We start from the raw sequence: 12,131 nt of genomic DNA on the forward strand, positions 1-12,131 counted from the left end.
TCTCCTGCATAGGAAATGAGCCGCGTAGAGGAGTTGACAATGGAGTTAAGGATTCCTAGCTGTGAGCTAATCTTATCCTGAGACCCAGCAGCTGACGGATCCTGTAAAACTTCTCCCAACTCTTTAAGAACATCTCTTTGAAGGCGGGTGAAGTGGCACAAGTAGTTCAGCGATCTCATGGCAAAAGTCGCTGAAGAAAAAATCCGCTTGCCGTACCTGTCCATAGTCCTAGAATCCTTGTTAGGAGGATGGATAGGTACTGAAGGATCAGCTAGTTCCTTCTTGGTGGCAGCAGCCACCACCATGGCATCAACTGGGACACCCTTTGTCAAATATTGTCTATCTGGTGGGGCCGTAATGAATTTTGAAGGCCTCCTAGGAATAGGTTCCACCGAATCCGGAGCCATCCACGCCTTTCGAGCCACTACATCCATAAGAGGGTCGAAAGGTGGAGACACCCAGGAGGTGGAAGGTCGAGATCCGAACGCCTCCAGGTATACTAACTCGCCCTCGGAAGGATTAAGGGAGGGCCAGTTCCCCCTCTGCTTAAGGAGTTCAAGGATGTCTGAGAAAGAGACATCCTCAGAGGAGGACCTTGGGGATCCCTCCGACTCATCCAGGTCAGTATCAGATGTAATAGACTCGGGGGAGTCTAGATGTTTCCTCTTACATGTCCTCTTACGCGGAGGTTCACCTGACGGATCAGGAGAAGCCTCGGAAGAGGAAGATATTCCCAATGGGGAAACCTGAGGTGTTGGATCTCTGGATCCGGGAGCAAGAGAGTGGGAAGAGATGTCAGCAGGCACTGTGGTGGGAGGAGCTGATGGAACTGTCCATTGACTAAGCCCAGAGGCTAGTACACTCCTCATCACCTCAAAGGCTCCCCCATCAGAGAGACCAGAAGGTTCCCGCTCCGAAGAGATAGGAAATCCAGGCCTCACCGAGAGGTAAGGCTCCGAGGCAGATGTCGGGGCTGAGCTTAACAATGCCGAAGCCCCGAGAGGGAGAACGGGGTCGGACAAGGGTCCGATGCCACTCGCCCCCTCGGAGCCGACGAGAGAGACCAGACGCCCAGATCCCTCCAATGAAGGTCTCAAGGAGGAAATCGGAGCAGAGGACGACGGAGCCGAAAGGGGTGGTATCGGCTCCGAAGCTACAACGGTCACGGTTCCGAGGAGCTCTGGCTCCGAGCTCTGTAAGAGAGTCGAAGGAGGAATGTTTGGTGGATGTGAAATAGCTACCATCTGTTGAGACGGGCTATGGAGCATTTGGGCCAATGCCTGAGACTTTAATAGTCTACTCACCACTCTCTCAAGGTCGTGATCAGACAGTCTGGACGACCGAGAAGAACGGCTCCGATGGCTCCGCTCCGAGAGCAAGGGTGATCTCAGAGCCGAACGTATCGACTCTAATGAGGGGGATCGAGACCTCTTTTTAGAGATTGATGGAGCCAAAGGAGGCGAGGATACGTCGGCTCCAGCCGGAGCCGACACTGAATGTCCAGATTGGGCAGTATCGGCGCCGGATGGAGCCGATACTGTGACTGCTATAATGAAAGGATCAGCTCCGGCCGGAGCCAATCTCAACACTGGAGAAGATAAACCAGTAGCCGACGGTTTGGAACTTTCAGCCGAAGGCTTGATAGGTTTTGAGGGCTTCCCCGGCGCCGACTTAGTCGGGGAGCTCTCAGGCTTTAATAAGCCCCTCAATATCAATTTATTTCTGCACTCCTGCAGGACTCTTGGGCTGAAGGCATGACAGATAGCACAAGAGTCCTGCAGGTGCAGAGGTCCCAGGCAGTAAACACAAGAAGTGTGACCGTCTGTCAGAGACATCTTCTGACAGCACGAGTCACACTTCTTGAAGCCTGAGACCTTTGTGTCCTTCGACATAGCTGTGTCGAGGAAACACAAGTTGTCAAAAACAAAACACTAACACACACACACAAAAAACACCCAATCCAAAAATCTAAACTAAACAGGGATACAACACAGTCAGACACAAACAATCCCTGACAGGAAAAATTTAGGAAGGGGAAGGCCTAAGGCCTAACCTAGGGAAAAGGGATAAATAACCCGAAAAAAAAAGGGAACACTAACGGGAATAGGGTTAAAGTAAGCATTCGGGTTAACAAAAAACAACTATAGATGTGAAAATTAAAGGGGTGAGACTAAAGTCTTATTATTCAGAAAACTTACCTGGAGCTGGTAAAAAAAGGCACCTCGTTAGCGAAGTGGCAAACGAGATCTGGGTAGTCTCCACCTTGCATCATGGGATATAGGCTTGCCTCGAGCTGGTAAAATTAGCTCTCGAGCTTAGCAAGTACCGAGTCGGAGCCGAGGATCGGCTTCAAACCCATCCAGCAAGAATGAAGGCGAGATTGACAACTTAACATCATTGTTTTTAAACCCTCGGATAAAGGGGGAAAATTAGTTGTTATGAATTCTGCTATGTATTATGAAATGTGTATGCAACACTTAAATAATGAAGCAGTTTATAAGAAGTTGAATACTATTACTTTGGACCAGGCCCAAAAAGAGTTTCAGGTATTGATTGATAAAGGAGTAAGGTTACATTAGTTTTTACCCTCGGAAGCAACCAAGAAATTTATCAACAAAGAGAATACAGTTGCAAAATGTTTTTGTGCGCCAAAAATTCATAAGAATTTACGACAACCTCCAGGTCACCCTATAGTTTCGACTATGGGATATTTTACACACAACTTGGGATGTCTTTTGCATGACGTGTTGCTTAAGGAAGTAATCAAACTTCCATCATACATTAAAGATTATTTTGACTTTTTGGGCAAGGTAAAAGATATCAAATGGCTAGAAAATATGTATTTCATAGTAGTACATGTAACCAGTCTGTATACTAATATCCAGCATAGATATGGACTGGAAGCTATACAACTTTTTCTAGGAGACTATCCTAGAACACAATATATTAAAAAAATTAGTTTATTTCTGTTTAAATAATAACATATTCGAATTTGAGGGAAGTCTTTATCAGCAAAAGCAGGGTACAGCCATGGGGGCAGCTTTTGCCCCCATGTATGCTAATATGTTTATGGGGTATATGGAAAGTACCCATATATACAGAAGTACCTTTTTTCAAAAACATGTAAAAAATTATTACAGGTTGATAGACGACCTTATTTTTATGTTAGGATGGCAGAGAAGAGGTAGATGAGTTCATGAATTATATAAATAAAAATAGATTTGGAATTAAATATGATCAAGCACAGGTTGGCTTGAGAGTTAATTTTCTTGACATTACTATTGAAGGTATTTACAATGAGCAAATTAAAACTAAAATACATAGAAAATTTGATCAGCAGAACTTAATGTTACAAGCGACTAGCTGTCACCCTCCACATACTTTGGCTTCCATTCCATATGGAAAACTATTAAGAATTAGAAGACTGTGTAGTGATGAAAATAGTTCTAAAATTGAGGCAATAAAAGCCATGAGAATGTTTTTAAATAGAGGCTATGATGAACAAACAATAGTGGATAGTTATATGAAAACTTATGAAAATTATAATATAAAAAGAGAAATTAATAATAAGGGTTACATTAGAAATAAGAAATCAGTCAAGGAGAATAACAGTATATTTTTTGTTTCTAAATATACAGTCTTCTCTGATAGATTTAGTAAAGTATTAAGAGAATATTGGGAAATAATCAGGAGACAAGTGTCTAGTTTATCTGAAATAGAAATGAGAACATCTTATCAGAGGGGACTTAATATTAAAGACTTCATAGTACATAGCAGATATTATAGACCAAAAGAATTGATGAGAGCCAATATAAGAAGATTAGGTACTAGTCCTTGTGGCAGATGTTCTATTTGCCAATATGTAGTACCTATGTTCCATTATATTAATGGAAAAATTTTTCAAACACAAGATTGTTTTACTTGTACAACAAAAGGCATAATATATGCAATAAAATGTTCATGCAATTGTTTTTATATAGGTGAGAGCAAAAGGAGTTTAAGTGAGAGAATTAAAGAGCATGTTAGGGATATAAAAAATAAAAAAATTAATAGCACAGTAGCAGAACATTTTAATTCTGCACATAAAGGTGAAACTGACAGTTTAGCGGTAACAATTTTGGAACATATCACCGTACACTTTTCTGGTGAAGATTTACTGAAATATTTATTAAGAAAGAAGGAATCATTTTTTACAATGAAATATAATACTTTGCAGCCGAACGGGCTGAATAAGGAATGTCATTGGCAGAGTTTTATTTGATTTCTGATGTTTTATTTTTGTAAAGTGTAGATGTTACTTTAAATATTTTAAGTAGATAATTGATTAACTGTATTGAAGTATAATATAAACAAGAACATTGTGAGTTGGCATTTTACTCTGTAAAGGCTGATACGGCCGAGGTGCTAAGAGAGATAGACTGGTGAAGTTTTTCATTGTGCTTTTATTATCCAATTCGCTGTGGAATTAAACAGATTTTCTGGAAAAGGTGTCACTGGTTTTTGGATGTGGTGCAGCAATAAAAGTATGACGGTTTGCCCAAGTGGTAGCTGCACAGATTGAGTCTATGGGCAACCTAGACTGAAAGGCTACAGAGGTGGCTAAATCTCTAGTAGAATGACCTTTTAGTTTAGCTGGCAGCTCTTTATTTCGTAACTGATAAATAAAGGCAATAGTATCAGATAACCATCTGGATAAGGTCACCTTAGAAACTGGAAGGCCTTGTTTGTTGAAAGCATAAGAAAGAAATAGCTGGTCTGACTTTTTTAGTTCCTTAGTTCTATGGAGATAAAAACGCAATTGTCTGTGCACATCCAATTAGTGGAGCTTGTATTCTGCCTTGTTGCTGTGACTGGGAAAGAAAACTGGGAGATCTATGGATTGATTTAAATTGTTCTCTGAGCAGACTTTAGGAATAAAGGATGGATTAGTCCTCGGAGAAACTCTGTCCTTGTGAAACACCAGGTAAGGAGGACGAACACATAGTGCTTGAAGTTCTGAGACACGTCTAGCTGAAGTAATAGCAACCAGAAAAAGTGTCTTCCAAGAAAGAAATTTTAAGGAACATGATGCTGCCAGTTCAAAGGGAGGCAAAATTAAGGAAGCTAAAACTAAACTGAGATCCCAAGGAGGAGGAGGATCTCTAACTGGGGGTCTAAGAAGAGATGTTCCTCTCATAAAAGCCTTGCAGAGCTTATGAGACATTATGCTAGAATTAAACATACCAATATGAAAATTAGAAATGGCAGCTAGCTGTACTCTAATGGTAGCGGAAGCCGCACCAGACTGAAACAGTTGTGCTAGAAATTCAAGAATTTCATGGACTGGGGCTGAGAAAGGATCCAAATTTCTAGATTCTGCCCAGCAAGAAAAACGTTTCCATTTACTAGCATACGTTTTCCTCGTAGTAGACTTATGTGAGGAAACAATATCATCACGGACTGCTGGGGAGATACTGGAAAGCCTGGCTAAGGTTGGAAGTGGAGTAACCAAGCTGTGAGCTGGAGAGTTTGAAGTGAGTGGTGCAACCTGCCTGACTGATGAATCAGAAGATCTGGAACCGGGTCCAGAATCCACGGTTGATCCAGAAGGTAGAGGTGCAGGAACGGAAACCATATCTGTTGAGGCCAATATGGGGCAATGAGGATTATTTTGCAACCCAACAATTTTGCTTTCTGTATGAGTCTTGGTATTAGTGGAAAAAGGGGAAAAGCATAAAGGAGTCCCTGAGGCCAATCGTGGACTAGAGCATCTCTGGGTAAATGACCTGGAAGAGGAAGTAGGGAGAAGTAGCTGCTGCATTTGTTGTTGAGTGGAGTGGCAAACAGATTGCAGCAAGGCTGTCCCCATTTGCGGAAGATAATATCCGCAACTTCCTGATTCAGAGACCACTCGTGAGGCATGAGGATAGCTCTGCTGAGCCTGTCCGCTATGACATTGTATTTCCCAGGGATGTGCATTGCTATCAGAAAAAGTTGGGAGGAAATCGCCCACTGCCACAGTCTGAGTGCTTCTCAACACAAGGGGTAAGACCTGGTCCCACCCTGTTTGTTGATGTACCACACCACTGACATGTTGTCCGTTTGGATTGCAATGGTCCCGGAAGGAAGAGAGTCTTAAAGGGCTTGCAACGCTAAGAGCACCGCTCTCATTTCTAGGACATTGATATGCAGATGGTACTTGTGATGTTGCCAAGTGCCTTGGACTGTCCTGCCTAGATAATGCCCCCCCACCCTAACAGGGAGGCGTCCGTGGTCACTGTGGCTGCCAGAGGGGGTTGTATGAAAGGTCTTCCCTAAACTATTAGTGGGAAGACCATCCACCAAGAAAGGTGCCTTTTGCATGTTTCTGTGGTAAGGATCATGTCAGACATGGGTAGCTCCTGGAAAGACCACTTTGTGAAAAGAAGCCACTGAAGGATTCTCATATGGAAACACGCTAATGGGACAAGAAGAATGGCAGCTGCCATGGAGCCAAGAGCTTGGAGGACATATCAGACTTGAATCCTTTTGCTCTGCATTAGAATTAACACTTGTTGACGAATAGTGGAAACTCTTTCCTGTGGTAATCTTGCAAACATTTCTTGTGTGTTTAATTCTGCTCCTATGTATGTGCTAGACTGACAGGGCAACAAGGCAGATTTTTCGAAATTTACTGTAATGCCTAGTTGAGTGCATGATGTGATTGTATAATCCCATGCCTCTAAGAGTTAATGCCTGGTGGTAGCAGTCAGGAGCCAGTCATCTAGACAGGGAAATACCTGGAATCCTTGATGCCTCAGGCGAGCCGTGACTACTGCCATATACTTGGTGAACACCTGGGGGCTAAGGTCAGGCCAAAGGGTAGAGCTCTGAACTGGTAATGACTGGCCCCTACCCGGAAGCAAAGAAATCTCCTAGAGTGTCTGTCCATCTTGATATGGTAGTACGCGTTCTGAAGATCTATCGAGCACATCCAATTGTCCTGACCCAGAAAAGGGAAAATGGACTGCAGTGTCACCATCCGGAACTTTTCTTTTTGCACAGATTTGTTCAATCTGCTGAGATCCAGTATTGGTCTCCAGTCCCCTGTCTTTTTTGGTACTAAAAAGAATCTTGAGTAAGTTCCGGATCCTAGTTGGTCTGCAGGGACTTCTTGAATGGCTCTTTTTTCTAGCAGTCTTGAAACTTCTGTGACTGCTTGATCCCTTAGATTGGGTGGGACATCTGGGATGGACTTTTTTGATTCTATGGGGGATTGATGGAAGGGAATTTTGTAACCTCCGGATATAATGGATAGTACTCATCTGTCTCTTGTTATATTTTGCCAGGCTTTTGGGTACAGCGAAAGTCTTCCACCGACTGTCTCCAGAGATGAGCAGTTGGGCAACCCTTCAGGGATGCTGGAAGGGCTTGGCAGAGATGGTTTCTCTGTCACCCTGGTTTTACAGTCCCCCTCTGCCATGAGGGTTGCATCTGTTATTGTTGTTTCCCCCTCTGCCCCTGGGGGAAAAATCACCATGTGTGCCAGGCAAGGGTCCCTGGGATTTTGAGAACCACATCTTTCCGCTCTTCTGACCCTTGGGATAAGGTCTGGAAGAGGTGGAAAAACAGACTCCCACTGCAGGGAGAGTCTTGCCTACTTGCTCACACCTGGTCAACGTGTCTTTCACCTGAGGCCCACAGAGAAAGGAGCCATCAAAGGGAGTATTGGCGAAGGACGCTCAAAAGGGTTCCGCAAACTGACACAACTGCATCCAAGCATGTCTCCTGAGAGCCACACCTGTCCCTGTGGCTCTGCTCACTCCATCAGCTGCACTGGAAATCAGCCTCATGGAGGAGTTGACTATGGAATTAAGAGCTGCAAGCTGAGAAGCTAATTTGGCTGGTACTCCCTCAGCTGTAGGATATTGAAGGGTATCTCCAAGCTCTTTCAGAAGATCCCTTTGAAAACGTGTAAAATGGCATAGATAGTTCAGGGACCTCATTGAGAAGGTTGCTGAAGCAAACATTCGCTTTCCATATCTGTCCAAGACTCTTTGTTTGGAGGATGAACAGATGAAGATGTTTCTGCTAACTCTTTCTTGGTGGCTGCTGCTGCTACCACCATGGCATCAACGAGCACACCTTTGGAGAGGAATTGTTTGTCCTGGGGGGCTGTAATAAATTCCTTTGGTCTCCTCAAAGTAGGTTCCACAGAATCTGGAGCTGAACAAGCCATTCGAGCCACTACAGACATGAGTGGATCGAAAGGAGGAGATACCCAGGAGGTGGAAGGTCGGGAACCAAATGCATCCAGGTATACAGACTCATCCTCAGTAGGGGCTAAGGAAGTCCAGTCCCTCCTCTGTCTAAGCATTTCAAGGATGTCCAAAAAGGAAACATCTTCAGAGGGGGACCTTGGGGACCCTTCCGATTCATCCATGTCTGTATCTGAGGTGACAGACTCAGGGGAGTCTATCTACTTCCTCTTGCACTTCATCTTCCAGGGAGGCTCTTCTGAGTGATAAGGGGAGGCTTTGGAAGAAGAGAGATCACCGAACGGGGTGTCCTGGGGCATAGGTTCCCTACGCTTGGGGTCTGAAGGAGTAGAGGTTGGAACAGACACCACGGGGAGAACAGCCGATGGAGCTAGCAGTAAAGCTGTTTCGGGGGACAGCACACTCCGCATGACCTCGAAGGTGTCCCAACCTCTAGGCAGAGAAAGCTCCGGCTCTGAAGAAACAGAAGTCCTTCTCCGCGTCGAGGGTGATGGCTCCGGGGCCAATGTGGGAGCCGAGCTCACCTGTGCTGAAGCTCCAAGGGGGAGAACGAGGTCGGACAAGGGTCCGATGCCACTCCCCCCTCGCAGCCAATGAGAGAGCCTTAGTGCCCAGATCCCTTGATAGAAGATACAATCAAGGTAATCAGAGCCAACGTCAGAATCAAAGGAGAGATGATGATCGGAGCCGACAGTTCTACTACCTGCAGATCCATGGTCTCCGGCTCAGAGCTAAATGTAGTCGGAGGAGGAACGGAAATAGAGGAGGTTGGAGCCGATACCTATTGAGGTGGGCTGGACAGTAATTTTGCCAGTGCCTGTGACTTAAGCAATCTACTTACTACTCTCTCTACATCATGATCCGATAATCTAGAGGATCGAGAGGAGTGGGAAGAATGATGGCTACGTTCACTCTGTAACAACGGTGACTGAGGTGCCGAGTGGATGGGCTCAAAGGATGGAGACCTCAGTCTCTTATGGCTCCGAGATGACTCCAAAATATCCGATGGAGCCGACGGAGGAGTTGCCTTGTCGGTGCCAGCTGGTACCAACATACTTGGTTGGTTAAGTAAAGGCGTCGGCTCCGAAGGTGGAGCCGACAGCTTGACAGACTTAGGGGATTTTGTTGGCTGAGAACATTTAGCTGGAGAATCCTGAGGCTTCAATAATCCCCGAAGGATTAATTTGTTTTTGCGCTCCTGCAGAACCCTTGGACTAAAAGCGTGATATATAGAACAGGAGTCCTGCAGGTGAACAGCGCCCAAACATTATACACAAGTGTGCCCATCTGTCAGAGACATTTTCTGACAACATGAGTCACACTTTTTGAAGCCAGATACCTTGGTATCTTAGACATTTTTCTACCAACAACAACAAACTAAAGAACCACAATAACAATGAGAAAATGTTATACTACTAAACTAAGAAACAAACAGTCTTTTTTTTTTTACAGTTAAGGAACAGAAAGGAGAGCCTCTAATTTAAACGGCTGTCCTGGGGGGGGGGGGGGGGAGAGAAGGGAGAACTCTCTAATTTAAACGAGTTCAGGGGAAACAGAAGGCCTGCGAGTTATGGAGCGACGGCCAACAAAGCTACAACACACAAGAAAGCGATAAGGGATAAAGTACTATATCTAGACAAAAACTTGATACATTTTTGAGACTAAACAATTATAATAATAGAAAAAAACTATACTAAGCCTGAGCCAGTAACGAAGCAACCTCGCAGCTGAAGCGACAAATGAGATCTGGGTAGCGGACGCTGGGCATTCTGGGATAAGGGGTAGCATCGAGCCAGTAAACAGCTCTTGAGCTATAGAAGATGGCCGAGTTGGAGCCGAGGATCGGCTCCGAACCCAAACAGCAAGAACGAAGGTGAGATGGACAACTTAACATCAGTATTTAATTCTCCAACATAGACTAAAAACTAAGACCAACTCCTAACCAAGCCTGCACATGACTGCAAAATGTAAGTCATTGGCAAACCACCCTCTAATTCAGAAGCCCTTCAGCAAGAACTTACATTTATAAATACATGAAAATGGGATCATATTAAATATGAAAAAAAATGCAACACTGCACAACTAGAAAACCAATCATCAACACCAAATTATGGCACAGACAATATCCCACTTAAAAATGAAAATGCATTTTGAGATGTGGGAACCTGACTTAACAATTCCTTCTCCTTTCATCACCATCTAGTAAGGGTTGTCAGGACGTCCTTCTACATAGCACAGCTGACTGCCAATGGAATGTCATCTGGATTTAAAGATGTTATTGTCCACTTATATTCTGCACAGATCAGACCAATTATAGAATACAACATTCCTTTTGAGATGCACCTCATCAGACACATCAAACAACTGGAAAGACCACAGAGGCTCCTAATAAAGAAAGTCAATGGTTTAAAACAACTAAGCTGTCAGAAAATATTTGAAGCACTATCCATTTTTCTGTGTCTTTTATGGTCTTCACAGAGACCTATGACTTACCTTCTGAGCAATTAGGGCTCCAGTATTCCAGAATATGTTGTATCTTCACAGTTCAAGCAATTACACAATTACCAGTAAATGGTATTTAAACCTGCTTCAGTAGACAGATAAAACAAAGTTGCGAGAAAAAAACTGTTATTCAGCATCCCCCTCCCTTCCCCAGAATAGACACCTTTTGTGGATCAAGCAGTGTGGTACACTATCTTCATTCAAATGACATCCAGATAATTGTAGGATTATGCATAAATTCACTCCTGGCTTGACCTTCCTAGCTCTCCCTGACAGGGGAGGTACTGTCTAGGTTAGGAATTGGCAAAGCAACATTTACATCTTGTGTGAGTAAAGGTTTTGCCCATTATAGTTTCCCAGGTTTCAGGCTAGCTTCGCAACAGAATTCTTAATGTGTAGGTCGAAAACTAATTGGTTATACAGTGTCTCCTATCACCAGACTTTTTAAGAACTTACCTACTGCAGTACGTGTAGAAAAAATATATAAACTGTATGAGACATGAAATACAGTGAAGCATATTTTCAGTAACAAGAAAGAGTAAAAGTAGCACTGGCAGATTTTTTTATACATATTGGTGTGAGCTACTTTTGTAAACCACTACCAGCATGAGATCAGTGTAGACACGTACAAAGGGGAAAAGGGCCTGTATGCTGCTTCAAAACTGTAAACCTGTAAGAGGCAGATAAACTATAAAGTTGATAAACCCATTTGTTTTACTTATACAGACCTCCTCCACAAACACAGGTACACATAACACCACTCTAAGTCTCTAAGAAGAGATACATTCTACTTTAAGAAATGTCAGAGATTGGCTGACGAAGATGAGTGAAAATCCCATATATTATATTGCTGTAAAAAGTCCTCCTGCAACACTTTCTCAAGTGAGACCTATTATTTTCCTGGTTATGCACTGTCTAAATCTTCCATTCATAAAACAACAATATTATTCAATACCTACCTTTTCAAGCACACAGCTGGTAGTGTCTTGTTCCCAAATGAAATTTCCAATTTCTGCTCTAATTTCTGCATTTGTGAAAAAATAAATTAACTCAGATTTTTTTCCGAAGTACATCTCAAAAACAGTCTCTTAGAAATATCAAATTTATGTACTTACCATAGTCATAGATCTTGTTCGTCCTTGACAGTACTGTTTACTATTAAAATGCAGAAGTGCAGTTAGGCGAACATGGAAATACCAAAATGTGTGTTGGCTGATTCCCGTATTGTTGAACTGTAATTCTGTGAATATCCCTTAGAGAATGCCGCTGTGCATTTGCTCAAATGAGGTCAACGTTACAAAAAGAGATGGCTCTACAGTGCAGATCGGGAAATTTACCCTTTTCCTCACTGTAGTGTGACCTTGGTGTTGGAATATATAATTTGCAGGGGGT

The 12,131-nt window shown here is 43.4% G+C and overlaps 1 protein-coding gene across 1 annotated transcript in view; it reads right to left on the reverse strand.

The window, feature by feature from the left end:
- TERB2 (telomere repeat binding bouquet formation protein 2) overlaps window positions 1-11,812 on the reverse strand; it is a 554,159-nt gene extending 542,347 nt beyond the window's left edge. Inside the window, exon 1 of the mRNA XM_044070775.1 lies at window positions 11,699-11,812. Coding sequence (XP_043926710.1) covers window positions 11,699-11,812 — 114 coding nt within the window. The remainder of the gene's footprint in view (window positions 1-11,698) is intronic.
- Between the last annotated feature and the right edge of the window lie 319 nt (window positions 11,813-12,131).

Source organism: Protopterus annectens, chromosome 4.part1, assembly GCF_019279795.1.
Source record: "Protopterus annectens isolate FY-2018-M chromosome 4.part1, PAN1.0, whole genome shotgun sequence".
Classification (NCBI taxonomy): Eukaryota; Metazoa; Chordata; order Ceratodontiformes; family Protopteridae; genus Protopterus; species Protopterus annectens.